The 16,071-nt window shown below is 36.5% G+C and overlaps 1 protein-coding gene across 1 annotated transcript in view; it reads right to left on the minus strand.

The window, feature by feature from the left end:
* Positions 1 to 668: 668 nt before the first annotated feature.
* The window catches only part of WDR26 (WD repeat domain 26), a 49,426-nt gene continuing 34,023 nt past the window's right edge, over positions 669 to 16,071 (minus strand). Inside the window, 5 exon segments of the mRNA NM_001435963.1 lie at positions 669 to 5,384; positions 9,213 to 9,398; positions 13,526 to 13,655; positions 13,923 to 14,001; positions 14,294 to 14,439. Of these exon segments, the coding sequence (NP_001422892.1) occupies positions 5,359 to 5,384; positions 9,213 to 9,398; positions 13,526 to 13,655; positions 13,923 to 14,001; positions 14,294 to 14,439 (567 nt within the window). The 3' untranslated portion in view covers positions 669 to 5,358.

Here is a 16,071-nt window from a genome sequence, read left to right on the forward strand (position 1 = left end):
GCTCCTAAAATTTTTCTAAGTTTATCCATGTATGCACAATGGCCCTTAAAAAGATGATCCCAGGCCAGGCACGGTGGCTCACGCCTGTAATCCCAACACTTTGGGAGGCCGAGGCAGGTGGATCATGAAGTCAGGAGTTTGAGACCAGCCTGGTCAATATGGTAAAACCCCGTCTCTACTAAAAATACAAAAATTAGCTGGGCGTGGTGGCATGCGCCGAGAGTCCCAGCTACTTGGGAGGCTGAGGCAGGAGAATCACTTGAACTCGGGAAGCAGAGGTTGCAGTGAGCTGAGATCGCACCACTGCACACTCCAGACTGGGCGACAGGGCAAGACTCCGTCTCAAAAAAAAAAAAAAAAAAAAAAAAGATGATCTCAACAGACTAACCACTGCTTCTTTAGTTATCACTCACAAACTCCAGGTACATATACGGAAGGCAAATTCGGCAAATCATAGCCAGGCATGATGGCTTGTGTGTGTTATTTCAGCACTTTTGAGAGGCTGAGTCAGGAGCTATTAGCTTGAGCCCAGCAGTTCAAGTCCAGTCTGGGCAACATAGTGAGACTCTAAAATACATAAAAATTCAGCAAATCAATTGTTTTAGGCAAAAAGAGTACTACTTAAACATTCAGATTAATGGATATTAGGAGATGTAACACACCAAGAATTATTTAGGTATTCATTCTGTTTATTGAATTGAAAGAAAGGGAATACAAATGATTGGTTAAGTGCTGCGCACTGACATGGAAAAGGTGTATTTAAAAAAATCCCAGTAAAGCAAATCAAAGTTAATGTAGTTTCAACTGAACAAAAATTTAAAGACGTTTAATACACTACACATTTATAAAATAAAAGTCAACAAAGGGTGTTTTGTAAATAATTAGTAAACAAGTGAAAATAAATATCAGAGACCTGAAGTTTTTATACTTTAATGAACAAAGCAAAGAAATTTAAACTAACTAAATATAATCTGAGAGGCAGTTAAAAAAACAAAATTCAAAACCCACCAAAATTGAAGAACACAATCTTTTGAAACATTTAATCAGTCCATAGCAAATAGTTATTACATACCAAAAGCTCTAAGTGTTAACTAGTTCCACCACAATGCCATGTAAATCTTGACAATTTAGATATCTTGAGATCAACACTTAAGTTCTTTTCTTGATCTCTACAGCTTGGTTTGTAAGTACATACATGCTTTTGTGGATCTATTCCCCTCGCCACACACACACATTTTCAAGGAGCCAATAACATTTTTTCCATCTGTGCCTAAAAATGTTACAATTCAGTTCTAGCACATTGACCCTGATAACGAAAATGTTTAGGTTAAAGATGGGGACACAATTTCAATCTTATAAAAATATACCAGTATTAACCAAACCTTAAACTCAGAGGGCACTTCACATGTGCACGAGACTTTTAGTAAAAATGACAAGATCCTAGAACAGCTGTTTCCAGGACTTTTTAATGAATCAAGTACTCTCTCTCTCACACACACACAGCACACACACACACACATTTTTATACTATTAGTTTTGTTAAATCCAGGCTATCTGGATTAAGTAGATAGGGGATGGGTTTTTATAGTTTTTATTTTTGTAACTATAGGGCAGCTACTATAACAATAGCTTAACAACACTGGAAAAATTTCAATTAAGTTCACCCTGTTTTTAGAAAGTGTCTAAGTGTAAATGCAAATTCACCTCTTCTTAAGTTAGTAGTTTATATTAAATCAGATATGGTTTCTGAAATGGAAGTAATGTGTTGGAGAGCAACCCAAAAGGAGAGTTGCTAAATTATGAAAGAGAAATTAAAGTAAAACCAAATCAAAATATTTATACATTTTAGAGATGGGACAAAAAGGATATTAAGAAAAATGTCTTCTTTCCTCCCCATTCAAAAGCAGCCATTCTTCTACTGTGAAAGAAACTGACATGGATATTTTCCCTTTCAAGAGATGTACGATATATTTACCCACTGTGAGGCAGAGGTGATAGGGTCAGTTCTTGTTTGCAGGAACCAACATCCTAAAAAAGAAAATTTCAGGATGGGGAGGGGTGGGAAAGAAGGATTTTCTATTAATGTCATGGAATGCCACTCTAGAGGCAGAACACTCCTAATAATAAAATTCACCATATTACTACTTCTGTTTCTTTCAGACTAAGAAAATACTGCCAAAATTGGATTTTTTCTCCTTTCAATTGCAGGATAGTCTAATTATTTAAAGTTAGGGAATCCCTTTTTTCCCCCCCACCCAATAAAATGGGCCAATTTGTAGGGATATATGCAAATAAAATGTTCTCTGTTTAAAATACTTACCTGGTTTAATGTAACACATTTATCTGGCCAATAAGAGCAACAGAAATGTAGCTGTTATGAAGACTAATAAAATACAAAAACCAAAGCTGAAGCTTTGTCATCCCTCCCCATTAACTCCCACTCCAATTCTTTACTACCCACATACTAATCTCAGTAAGCCCCAAGTCCAACATTTTATCATTAATGACCAATTATGTGGAGGAAAAAGACATTTAATTTTATATTTGCTCTAGCCCTTAATCAGTGCATAACAACAAAAACATTTTTAAGCACATGGAAATGAGCCTACTAACCTGATTTTTGGAGCCCAAATTCTCCACTCTATTTTGATCTATGTGCAAAAAGTATTGGTACTTTTCAATTTATACATTTGTTAGTATCCTGTGGCTGGCTTCATAGTATGAGATCACTCTTAAGCCTACTACAGAGCCTACAGCACTATCAGTTTTCAATTAATAGCTATGGATTCGAAAATCCTGCGATCAGTTTCTTATACCATAAAATTCTAGGCTTCTATTACCATTTATTTCACCTTTCTAGCACAGTCACTGCATGGCAAATGTATGAAACAGACGTTTACAGCAAATTGGCACAGCAAAGTACCAGTATATACAGGAAGCTGCCAGTTAAGACAGACCTGGAAAACAAACTCACCTAGCTGCTATAGAAACCTTTGCATAGTTGTTACTCCGTTTTAATAGGAGTTATGTTCTTGTAAAATGTGCCTCACTTTTACTCCACTTTTTAAAAAGTGTTTTTTAACTGTACTTCAGAAGCACTCTGAAAACTCAGATCTAGGGGTGGTTAGGTGAAGTAGAGTAGAATCTGAGTGCCAAATTGCCCCTGAATGGGCACAAATCTCACTGTTACAAATGCACCATAGCACACTGTAACCAAATTTGTAAACAGCTGTGGAGTTTCTATGCCCACATTTAGTGATGTTACTGTAGAGACTGGGGTGTATTAACGGCTTCAGGGTATATATGAATCACTTAAAATATGAATGGTTTTTAACTATACTGAGGTAAAGAGAAGTTGCCACTTAATTACATACAGTTACCAATGAAGATTTTTATTCAAGCTTAAAGTAAAAATAATTTTAGTTAAGAAAAATGAAGTACCAGATAAACTGTAACATATATTTTAACTTAGAAGTATCAAAACAGAAATTTTTGGATTCTCTTAAGTGGTGGTCTCTGCAAAATGGAGCTTGAAGAAATCTTTTACATACCAATTTGATAAGTCTGCTGACCACAATCTGTCATTTTCTTTACTACGGGCTTCTGGGAGAATGCATGCTATTTTAAGGCCAAATGTGTTTTTCTTTCTTCTCCCTTTCCCTGACTTTTCCCTTTCTCCCATCCCCAACCACCTACCCCACAATGGAAGAATTTTTGACATCCAAGCCCTCTCTCTTTGTGGATCCTGGAGGAGTCTATTCATGATCATGATTATATTATAGACTTGGCTATGCCTAAAGGGGAACTTAGTACAAGACTTTTTCTTCACCAGAATCTTATTTTGGGGGTATCCCCATTCTCTTTCCAACAGCTGGGATCACCCTATTTATCCTCTACTGAAAAAGGGAGGGAATTTCAAGGGAGACTATGTTATATTGTATTCAGGTGTTACGGAGTTTAAAAGCACAATGTGAACATCAGGTTTTTGGCTTATTTTAAATGTGAAATTCTCAAAATTAAAAGTGCTTTTCCATGAAGGAAACCTTTCCTTAAACAGGAGGGGAGAGGGAAAGACTATCCACAGCACCAGTTTAGAATGAGGTTCAGTATGGCAATATCTGAAAAAACTGAGAAGAAATATTCTTTAAATTTATGTATCCCTATATGTCAAAATATTAAGGGCAGTTAAGAGAAATGACTATGAGGTTTTAATCCCAGTTTAAGTATGTCTGTAACCTGCTGAATTCTTCTAATAATTTCAATTATACTATAAACCTCCAAAGTGGTTATATCTGTTGATTTCTACTCTTTTGCTAGATCACACCAAAATTACTTCCTAAGTTGAGAACAACTTGGAACAAGCTTTACTGAAAACCAACTGACTACTGATCTCTCATGTTGGTGTATTTAAAATTCTTTTTGAATCTTGAATTTCTTCAAGATCGGGTACTGATGTTCCTTCAGGAATAAAACAAAAGGGGGGAAATCTTCAAAGCATTACTCTGAATTTCCTGTGTAACGTCCTTCCAAGCACTGTTTCTGACCATGTCTCATGTGGTATTCCAGAAGAGCTTCAGTTATACTGCGTATCTAAGTCATTGAGGAAACTGTTTTTAAGCTGGTTTAGATTCCACATGTATACAAATGAAGTCACTTTAATCCTATAAATACTTCTTAATTTATTTTTAAAAAATTGTGCTGTTAACCCTTTTACGGGGCAACAAGCTATGTGAAAAGTACAAAACTTTTTGTCAAATGTAATATTGAGAGTGCTTTTGACATAGTTCACTGGTTTATCATCTGGATCAGTATATACTGCGCAACGGGCAAGGCTAGAATCCATGAACCAAGCTGCAAAGATCTCAAGCTAAATAAGGCGGAAAGATTTGGAGAAACAAAAGAAGGAAATTCTTTCCTATCCAATGTATACTCTTCAGACTAATGCACTCTTTCTATCAAGCCTTCTAAACTGTTAAATAAAGTTTTCCAAACAAGCATTTAAACTTCATTACACAGAAGAGCAACAAGAATGGTATCCTGCCAGACAAAAGACAGGAAGGAAAAAAATATATATACTGAGTTCAATGGGTAAGCCTGAATGTAGCACAGTTCTTCACAACCGATGGGGGGATAATTCAACATGGTGTCCAACAACGTTCTAACGACGTGCTTCATCTCAACTGGTTACTATGAAGCAAGGTGTAAATGTTTGGCCCCAATCGGGCTTCAGAAATGGTTCTTTTTTCATGACGAGCATGTCTGTCCAGCTATCAATCATGTTTGTTTGCACCAAATCCCAAGCCATTAAAATACGACTAATTTTAAGTTAAACAGAAGTCGTCTGCTCCAAATTCGCCATCAACTATCCATGCTACTGCATTCCTCTGAATGAAGACAAGATGAAATGTATGGGGAGGGGCGGGGAGGGGGATGGAGAGGAAAAAGAGGGGAAGGAGAGAAAAAAGTTACCAGTTAGAAAGTTTCAAAAGTAGCATTATGACATTACAAAATTATACTATCATAAAAAATCAAAGCAAATTCTTGATACTTTCATCATACTCATTAAAACAACGTGTGTATATCATGTCTTAGACCATATATTACGATCTAAATTCATGATTATTTTGAATACTGAAGAAACCCAAGTGAATAATCATGTTAGAATCTAATGCTTTTATTTTTTTTGAGACAGGGTCCCACTCAGTCACCCAGGCTGGTGATGTAATTTGGGCTCACTGCAACCTCTGCCTCCTCGGCTCAAGGGATCCTTCCACCTCTGCCTCCCGAGTAGCCAGGATTACAGGCACCTGCCACCATCCTGGCTACTTTTTGTATTTTTTTGTAGAGATGGGCTTTCACCATGTTCCCAGGCTGGTCTTGAACTCCTGAGCTCAAGCGATCTGCCTGCCCTGGCCTCCCAAAATGTTGGGATTACAGGCACTGGCCACTGTGCCTAGCCTCAGAATCTCATACTTTTGAGATATAATTCATATACTATTCAATGCAACCATTTAAAGTGTACACTTTGAACCTGGGAGGCGGAGGTTGCAGTGAGTTGAGATTGCGCCACTGCACTTCAGCCTGGGCAACAGAGTAAGACTCCATCTCAAAACAGAAACAAACACAAAAACAAAAAAACAAAAAAAAAAGTGTAAAATTCAATGGTTTTTAGTGTATCCACAGAATTATACAACCATTAACAATCAATTTTAGAACATTTTCAACATTCATTAGCAGTCAAACACCTCCCCAAGCCCTAAGTAATCACTATATCTATGTTGTCTATAGATCTATTCTAGACCATTTCATATAAATGGAATCACAGTATATGGTCTCTCGTGTCCTGTTAGCATACTGTTTTCAAGGTCCATTCACTGTATACTTAGCATACTGTTTTTCACTTGGCATACTGTTTTCAAGGTCCATTCATACTGTAGCATGCATCAGTACTTTGTCCTATTCCATTTTATGCATCCTTCAAAAAAAAAATCACGCCTGTAATCCCAGCACTCTGGGAGGCCAAGACAGGTGGATCACCTGAGGTCAGGAGTTTGAGACCAGCCTCACCAATATGGAAAAACCCCGTCTTTGCTAAAAATACAAAATTAGCTGGGCATGGTGATGTAATCACTCATCTACTCAGGAGGCTGAGGCAGGAGAATTGCTTGAACCCAGGAGGCAGAGGTTGTGGTGAGCCGAGATTGCGCATGGCATTCCAGCCTGGGCAACAAGAGGAAAACTCCATCTCAAAACAAACAAACATAAAAAACCCCACAAACTTAATTCTGTTAAAATAAAATTTTATTTATAGTCCATAATTCTGTTAAAATTTATCCCTTTTGAAATGGAGTTGAGTGAAACATTTTTATTTAAATGACTCACAGTATTTTACTGTGTTAAATTTTCCTTTTTTGTTTCACCTTCAGAGACAGGGTCTCATTCTGTCTCCTAGGCTGGAGTGCAGTGGCATGATCGTAGCTCACTGAAGCCTCAAACTCCTGGACTCAAGGGATCCTCCTGCCTCAGCCTTCCAAGTAGCTAGGATTACAGGCACAAGCCATCATGCCTGGCTGTATTTTGATTTTTAAATATTGATTTATTTAGCCTCATCTACATTTTTCATTAAGTTCTATTCTAAATAGGTATTACTTTAATTAGAAAAAGTGTTTCGGGGGCCGGGCGTGGTGGCTCATGCCTGTAATCCCAGCATCTTGGGAGGCTGAGGCGGGCGGATCATGAGGTCAGGAGATCGAGACTATCCGGGCTAACACAGTGACACCCCGTCTCTACTAAAAATACAAAAAATTAGCTGGGCGTGGTGGCAGGTGCCTGTTGTCCCAGCTACTCTGGAGGCTGAGGCAGGAGAATGGTGTGAACCCAGGAGGCGGAGCTTGCAGTGAGCCGAGATGGCGCCCCTGCACTCCAGCCTGGGCGACAGAGTGAGACTCCATCTCAAATAAAAAAAAAAAAAAAGGAAAAAAAAGAAAGTGTTTTGGGGGTGGAAGGGGAATATTCCAGAAGATAACTTGCAAAAGGGACATATAGCCAAATATCTGAATATACAAGTATTGTTTTTCTTTATTTCAGGTGAAAATGACAATCATTTTAGGGCTACACCCATGTTGGCAAAGTACAATGGAGAGTTGCTGAACTGGACCCAGATCCTACAAATTAGCCAAAATTTGGCTCACTCACCGAGGTGAGGGTCTACATTAGTCAGATTCACCAAATAGCAGCACACTCTTATTCCATTGCTATGGAGGCATAAAACATATCCTCTTCTGGAGTAAATCTGTTACTACATACCTAGTATTTTCCTACTTCTTTAAACCAAGTATGTTTATTTGAAGAAATAACTTCCAAATGACTAATAAAATGAGAAAAGCACAGATTGAACCACAGTTGCAGATCTATAAAGACTTTGGGTTTGCAGGCCTTTGGTTGAAACCCAAACAGGACAACACAAGAAGGTGAAGATTTCTGGTCTTAGTTGATTTCCCAGAGGAATGTTAGAATGTCAGGTAGTGATCTACAAATACAAAAAGGCCCTTCAAGGTTCTGGGCAAACGAATAGTAGTTCTCAAAATTTTGACCCGTGTGCTCTTCGTGTTTTGTATTCTCATCTCTGATTGCATATCCTTACCAGCCAGTGAGATGTGGTCAAGCCTTCTACAGTCTGTACCACAGAGACAAAAGTATAGGGAATATACTTTTTCAAACCATACAAGCTACTCCGATAACCCTCCTCCACAGAGAATCACTTAACTGAGAGCAATTAGTCATCTTTCACACTAAAAAAAAAAAAAATTTAGGTGGGACATGCTTAAGAAAAAATCTGTTTATAGATAAACTGCTTTCTTCTAAGCAAACTAAACATTTTACACGCTCTATTTAAGAGTGAGTCATTGACATGAAGTTTCTCATTACCTCTTTGCTGTAGTACTGATATATCGTGTTCAATTAAGCTTTTGGCCTTAACTGTTAGCCTTATATTTTGGCCTTTCTTCATCCCCAAGTATCTCAAAGTGGTGGAAAAAACCTTTCAGACTTAGACTTGAAGACCTGATGGCACTCAACAAATGAATTAGTTTTGCCATGCTGCAGTTTCCTTATCTCTAAAAATAATGATAAAAATACTTCCCTTATAGGACTATGAAGACTTTATGCAAGGTAGTACATGTAAAGGGATTAGCATGCTGCTTGGCACACAGGTACATGATCAATTTTAGTTCTCTTCTCTTTCCCTATCCATTAAACACAACTCATGTTAGTATGATGCATGGTGTAAACAGACATTAAACAGTAAAATCCATAATGAAGATATTTAATATCTAAAGTTGTTCAAATTTTGAATGGTTAGTTTCATGTGTATAAAATGCTTCCTACAATATTACATTTAGGTAGCATGATGAAGCAAGATTTTCAAAAAGTAAGATTTTAAAAGTGAAACTACTAAATAGCTAACTGGATGTCAATGAGGTATCATATTCCAGCTTATTCTTTTCACTGTCCCCCCGAAAACAACCACTACACTATTGGCTCTTAGATTACTTAAACTCATTCTGTGGCCTGAGATAGGGTACAATATGTAAAAGAGAGAAATCATATACCACACTTTAAATAAACTGCTACTTAAAACTGCTTTAAGTTTGTCATAAGCCAAGCAACGTTTCATTTGGACAAAACATAGTAATATTATACAATGGTATTACCTTCAATATTCTGGTGGTCTATAAAAGGTGCTGGTCCCCATATTCTAACAGTGCCATCATCTGAGGCGCTGGCCATCATGGATGGAATCTGTGGGTTCCAGCTCACACAGTTTACTGTACGTGTGTGCCCTGTCAGCTCCGCAATTGGCAGTTCACTACGTTTGTGCCAGATGTAAACCTTGTGATCTGAACATATGGTAATTCACAGAAAAGTTTGACATTAATAAAACCAACTGACTGATCTTAAATTTATCATTCACTGCACACAGAACAAGACTCTTTACTAGAACTTAAGGGGAAAATAAATATACCATGAATAGTTTAACATGTTACCTTATGAAAAAACGTTTAAATATACACTTTTTTCCTGTTAAAAGATGATCAGCTCTCATCAAGTCACACACACAAAAAACTATCTGCAATATTCTGTCAATACATGAGTAATGAAGAATTATAAATCAAGGCCTTTGAAAATAAACAAATCCAGGAGAGAGATGGTGATACATTCTATGGAAATGAGAAGTAACAGAAAAGCAATGTATCCAAATTGAATAATGAAGCAAAAATGAAGACAACAGCTAAACCTTTATTGGGTGCTTGCAAAGTACTAGGTATCAAGTACTTAATGCATATTATTTAATATTCATCACTATCCCATAAAATGGGTATTCTGCTTATCTTTTTTTTTTTTTTTTTGAGATGGAGTTTCACTTTTGTCACCCAGGCTGGAGCGCAGTGGCGAGATCTCGGCTCAGTGCAACCTCTGCCTCCTGGGTTCAAGCGATTCTCCTGCCTCAGCCTCCCGAGTAGCTGGGATTATAGGCGCGTGCCACCATGCCTGGCTAATTTTTTGTATTTTTAGAGAGATGGGGTTTCACCGTGTCAGCCAGGATGGTCTCCATCTCCTGACATCGTGATTCGCCCACCTCAGCCTCCCAAAGTGCTGGGATTACAGGCATGAGCTACTGCGCCCGGCCTGCTTATCCTCTTTTTAATGGTGATTGAAACGTAGGTTATGGTTAAGTGGTCTGCTCGTGGTTAACAGTTAGTAAATGGTAAAGCTGGGATTCACATCCAGCAGCCCTGCTCAAGAGCTTACTAGTGAGAGTAGACAATGGTCCCTTATCTGCATCATGATATGGCTTTGCAGACTATAATCTCATGAAGTGACCACAACAATCAAAATCCCCTACAGCTTTGTTTCTTTGTAATAAACTAATCTTCAAAAAACTAGCCACATAGTATAGAGAGTATTGGTTGAGAGTATGGGCTCTGGAATCAGACTACTCAACATTGTATCCTTCCTCCAACACTGACTAGCTGGGCAACTTTGGGCAAATTACTCACTCTTTACAACCCTTCACCTGTAAATGGGGACACAAACTTCATATCATGTTGTTGTAAGGATTAAATATATTTGTATATGGAAAGGTGTTTGGAATAAACACCATTTATTACTGTGATGAGATTAAGTACAGGCGACAGTTCTTGAACAGAGGGCAGAATCCCAGGGCAAATTAGAAAGGTGTGTAACTTAATGATATATCAGTTAAGTATGTGGCCAGTGTGCAAACTGTCAGTGGGTGTACTGCCAATTGAGGAAACCTTAGAGGATGTGCCTTAGCTTCAACATTTCTGACATGAAGATAAAAAGCTGGAACTGCATCTGAACTTTTTGTGTGTGTATGTGTGAAGCAAAAGCTAAAAGGCACCAATTAAAAAACTGAATTTATCTTCTTAGAAGTATCGGCTGCTCAATAATTTTTGAAAATAATTTTTTTCTTACATGAAATGAAATTAGAAAAAAAAAAAAAAAGTAAAGACAGATTAGCTGTATTTCCTTCCTAAACTGAAGAGGTCCACAAAGAGAAGGACCACAGGGTTAAAGTGTGAATGCAACTGAAATATTTCTCTATTTGGTGGAAAATGTTTTTGTGAATATATATTCAAGAAGCATATTTGCTGAAAGGCAGGAAAAACAGGATTTGAAGTAATCAAGGTCAAAATGACAGGCTTTATCATCAAGTTCTGTTTGCTGTATCAATTTGAGAAATCTATTGCTTATGCAAAGGTAAAAAAATAAGTCCAGTTTTTCTACATATTGCCAGCACAGTGAAAAGGCTTGAGTAGTGGTACAACTTTTTTGGGAAAAGGTTTTTTAATTGCTCTATTTTATACTGGCACTTACATATTTGGGGATTTGGAGGGTCATTGAAATATATTCCTTACAAATAAATGGCAAATGGATTACTGTGGTCATCCTGGGAGATAATATACTCACTACATCTGATTGATGTTCAAAACATTTTCAAAACCATTGTAAATCACTTGAGTCATAAGACGACTAATCTCCGTACTTGACAGTGGTCTAATAGGTAGCCCTAAACCAGAAGATAATGTAGTTTAATTATAGTATTCGTCAGGGTTGGTTCTAAGTTAGTTTGGGCTTAAAAAAAGTTTGGCTTTTCTAGGCATAATGGTAGCCATACATAATTTGAAGTACCTCTAGGGTACATATTTTTAGAAAGAGCTGTACGGGATTCTCAGGCATAATTAAGAGATAATTAAGAGAAAGAAAACCTGCCAGAAGCAGGATTGAACAGACCATGAGAGAAGACATCTCATAAATAGGAGGAATTTTAAAGCAAGAAGGCTTAACATATTTAGACCACAGGAAAATTTAATTAGAAACTAATGTCTATTATCTCCCACGATATATTAAAAACAGACAAACAAAACAAAACAAAAAGCCAATAGAGAATCTAGTAGATTTTTCCTGACTGGAAAAAAGTAAATTCCCAATTGCTACCTAACAAATCACTCTTCTTTCCTCCCAATCTCATCTGACACTGATTTTTGGTGGAAAGAAAGAACTGATGAATTCAGGCGGGGCGCAGTGGCTCACGCCTGTAATCCCACCACTTCAGGAGGCTGAGGCAGGTGGACTGCTTGAGCTCAGGAGTTCGAACCAGCCTGGGCAACACAGTGAAACCCCATCTCTACAAAAATTCCTTGGGGCTACTTGAGGGGCTGAGGATGGAGAGACTGCTTGAGTCTAGGAGGTGGAGGTTGCATCAAGATCGTGCCACTGCACTTAAGAAAAGAAAAGAAAAGAAAAGGAAAGGAAAGGAAAGGAAAGGAATAGATGAATTTATATGCTTGATGTTAAAATATAAATCTCTAAATGTCTTTCTTTGTCCCAATCCTTAAATATGCCTTATTCTTAAAGGAAAACCTCATGTGCACTTTATGATCCGCTTATCTACCAACATCAGTTTTTTGTCAAGACAGGGACAGTAAACATCTTATACATACAATAAGTGGAACATAACATAATCTAATTCCTTGGTCTATCTTATAAAACCAGATTCAGTATATATTTTTTACTTTTTGTAGAGACAGTGTCTAGCCATGTTGTCCAGGTTTGTCTGGAACTCTTGGCCTCAAGCAATACTCCCAACTAGGCCTCCCAAAGTGTTGAGATTATAGGTGTATGCCACCATGCCTGGCCAAAAAAGGTGACTTCAATAATTTGCTTTTATGGTACCTAGAACTGTACAGTGGGTATTCAAGAAAAATGTGTTGAATAAAAATGTGCAATAATTTGCAACTAGTTAGGTTCCTATCACCTTAAAAAGTACACTAAATTTTATTACTGCCTCACTTATTTGTGCTTGCATCTTCTAAACAATTCACACTTTAAATCAGAGTGGCTTTAGGCATATTCCTGTCTGGAATACTGACACTTTTAGATTAGAGAACAAGTTTATTCAAAATTGTAGTAGTAGGAAGAATTTACTTAATTTCAGCTTTCCTAAAATCTTAAGAATTATCAAACTCAAATTAACTCTGGTGACCACTGAAGAAATACTGAAGAACTATAGTTAAATCTGTCCAAGTTCAGGTAAAGCATCATAATTAACCTTGATTTTCCAGACACTACCAACCCTTAAAAACCATCAGTCCCATAAAAATACAAGTCAACATATCAAAGTATAATAATTTAACTAAATCTTGATTTGACACATGCACCAAACACTCTGCTACATGGTCAGAATAAGCACTGCTGATCCATGACAATATGGAGGGCTTAGGTCATTACAGAAAAGAAGAAAGTAATACATGACAGTATGTAACAATTTGTGATAATACGGGGGCTTAGGTCATTACAGACAGAAATTAACCATGTATTGGATAAATAAAATAATTTTAATTTACTACCTTGAATTTTCTTGGAGATGTGACTGCCTTCACAAATTGAGATTTACAGACTTTAATATCAACATATGTAACCTGATAAGGACACAATTTACCTTCACTGCCACTAGCGATGAAGTCTTCATTATGGCCTCCAAAACATGAATGAATTGTATAAAACCCTTGCGTAACACCTTGATACTTTCTTACTAAAACTCTGTCTTGCAAGTCCCATAAATGAACTCCCTGCAGGCAAAGGAGAATACAGGTATTTACTCTACCTCAACTCAAACAAATTTTAAAAAGCATATGTAAATGTCCCTTTGCCTGATGAAATATCTTCATTTTCTATTATGTGAAATACCAATATTCTACACATTTAAGGATCAAACACATGCAATAAAATTTAAGGGTAAGTACAAAATTTTGTTAATATAAATACATTGAAAATAACAGTGAAAATAAAACTTGTACTAAGCCAAATTTTTCAGAAAATTATACTAATAAACATACCTGAGTTGCTACATTTAACAAAGCTAATCGGCCATTTTTTGAAATAGTAAAAGACATAATAGGATGATCTTCTTGTACTCTGGAACCAGAAAATAATTTGTCAAAAACATATTAAGAGTCAAGACATTCAAATTATCAATATATAAGATGTACTAGCTTAAGTATGACAATTTTGCCTATAATCACTATTACACACTATACTTCAATTGAGATGAATCTGAGTTAATGATTACTAAGTACCATGTGACCACCAATCCAAATTACCAAGCAAACCAAAACAAAAAACATGAAAACTGTGAAAAGGCAAGTTCCACTACACGTTTTAATATAAAGCAGGTAATTGTTGTTTAATGGAAACAAAAAATAATTACATGTTCCTATCTGTAAGGTCCTCGAAGTTATAGCCCCGAATTCGCTGGTGTGTATCTGATGCCAGAACAGTCTTCCCGTCACTCAAGCACCAAAGGCATTGCACTCTTACCCCTTCCCAGGAGTCAAGGAGATTACCATCTAAATCCTGAGTAAGAAAAAACTACTATTAACTTCATTACTCAACAGCACTCAGAAAGCAAATAAAGAACCAAAAGACTCCCTTCACAGCATCTTTTAGTAACAGGTTTTTTTTTTTTTTTTTTTTTCCTGAGACTGATCTCAACCTAATTGTTCTAGAAGTGTTTGTAACCATGAAAATTTGAATATAGCTCAAATTTCATTACAACCATACTTAAGGGAAAGCAGAAAGACACTCTGTAGCTCTATCTTCCCTTCAATAACTCACCATGCATAAATAATACAAAGAAAGAAACAGTCCCTAAAGTTCCAAGTAAGGTCTTATTTTTATTCGAAAATAATTTAAACGTTCTTTTAAAATTCACTATACTGGAATTTGTCCTATAATATTTAGGAGTTGCGAAATGGAAAAAGATTTCTAAAACATTTTATGGCTTCATACGGACTGGAGGAATCTGTTAATGACATTTTTCAAAAATTTACCAAATTTGTAATGCGCTCTACAGATCAAAGCTCTTATAGTCATTAACTCATTGACTATCCAAAATTCTGAGAGGAATTCCCCTTCCCATTTTATAAGTTAGATAATCCTGTATCTTGATGCCTTAACCCAGTATAGGACAGCAAGCTCAGCAGAAACATACATGATCATCTTGCACGCAGGGAATTAAGAACAATTTATAACCATATTGAGATAATACAACATCAAAATCCACGTGTTCCAAATGAACTTAATAAAAGAACCTGATAACTTGTTTTAGCTAAATTAAATGGCTTATTATTTTTAGTTTAAAAAATTGATCTGGGGTCGGGTGTGGTAGCTCATGCCTGTAATCCCAGCATGTTAGGAAGCCAAGGCAGGAGGATCATTTGAGCCCAGAAGTTAGAGGCTGCAGTGAGCCATGATCACACCACTGTACTCTAGCATGGGCGGCAGAGAGGGAGACCCTGTCTCTTAAAATAAAAAAAAAAAAAAAAAAAAGAAAAAATCTGGACATGCATACTGGAACCATGTGAGTCTGTAACATGAGACATAGAATCTAGACACTATACTGCAAATAACAGATAAAGTTTTATGGCAAGGTAAACTATGATTTATGATATAAATGATACTTATGATATAAAGTTTACCTTGCCATAAAACTTATTTTAATCATTCCAACAATCCAAAATAATTAGGGCAGCTACTTATTAGACGTTGACACAAAGATTGAAGAGTTCTCTGGTAGCACTTGTCACCACTTTTATTATTCAAACATTAATTAAAGGGAGTCTACTCATAAAATTCAGCATTTTTTTTTTTTTTGGTTACAAAAATCTCAAAAGAATTTAAAAAAATTTTTTCAATTCTTATAAATTAGAAAATTGCTTATAAGAACAAAAATGTTTAGCATAACACATTTTTTTTTGTTCTACTAAACCCAAAGTTTATACTTTGTACAAATATTTGAAATGTTTAAAAGAAAGGAAAAAATAACCCAGAAAATTCTATTGGACAGCGCTTGTCTAGGACGATGGCAAAGTAGGTGTTCATAGAGTATATTTTGTTTTACTTATTTATTTTTTTGAGACAGAGTTTCACTCTTGTTGCCCAGGCTGGAGTGCAATGGTGTGATCTTGACCCACTGCAATCTCCACC

This window comes from Macaca mulatta, chromosome 1 (genome assembly GCF_049350105.2).
Source record: "Macaca mulatta isolate MMU2019108-1 chromosome 1, T2T-MMU8v2.0, whole genome shotgun sequence".
NCBI lineage: Eukaryota > Metazoa > Chordata > Mammalia > Primates > Cercopithecidae > Macaca > Macaca mulatta.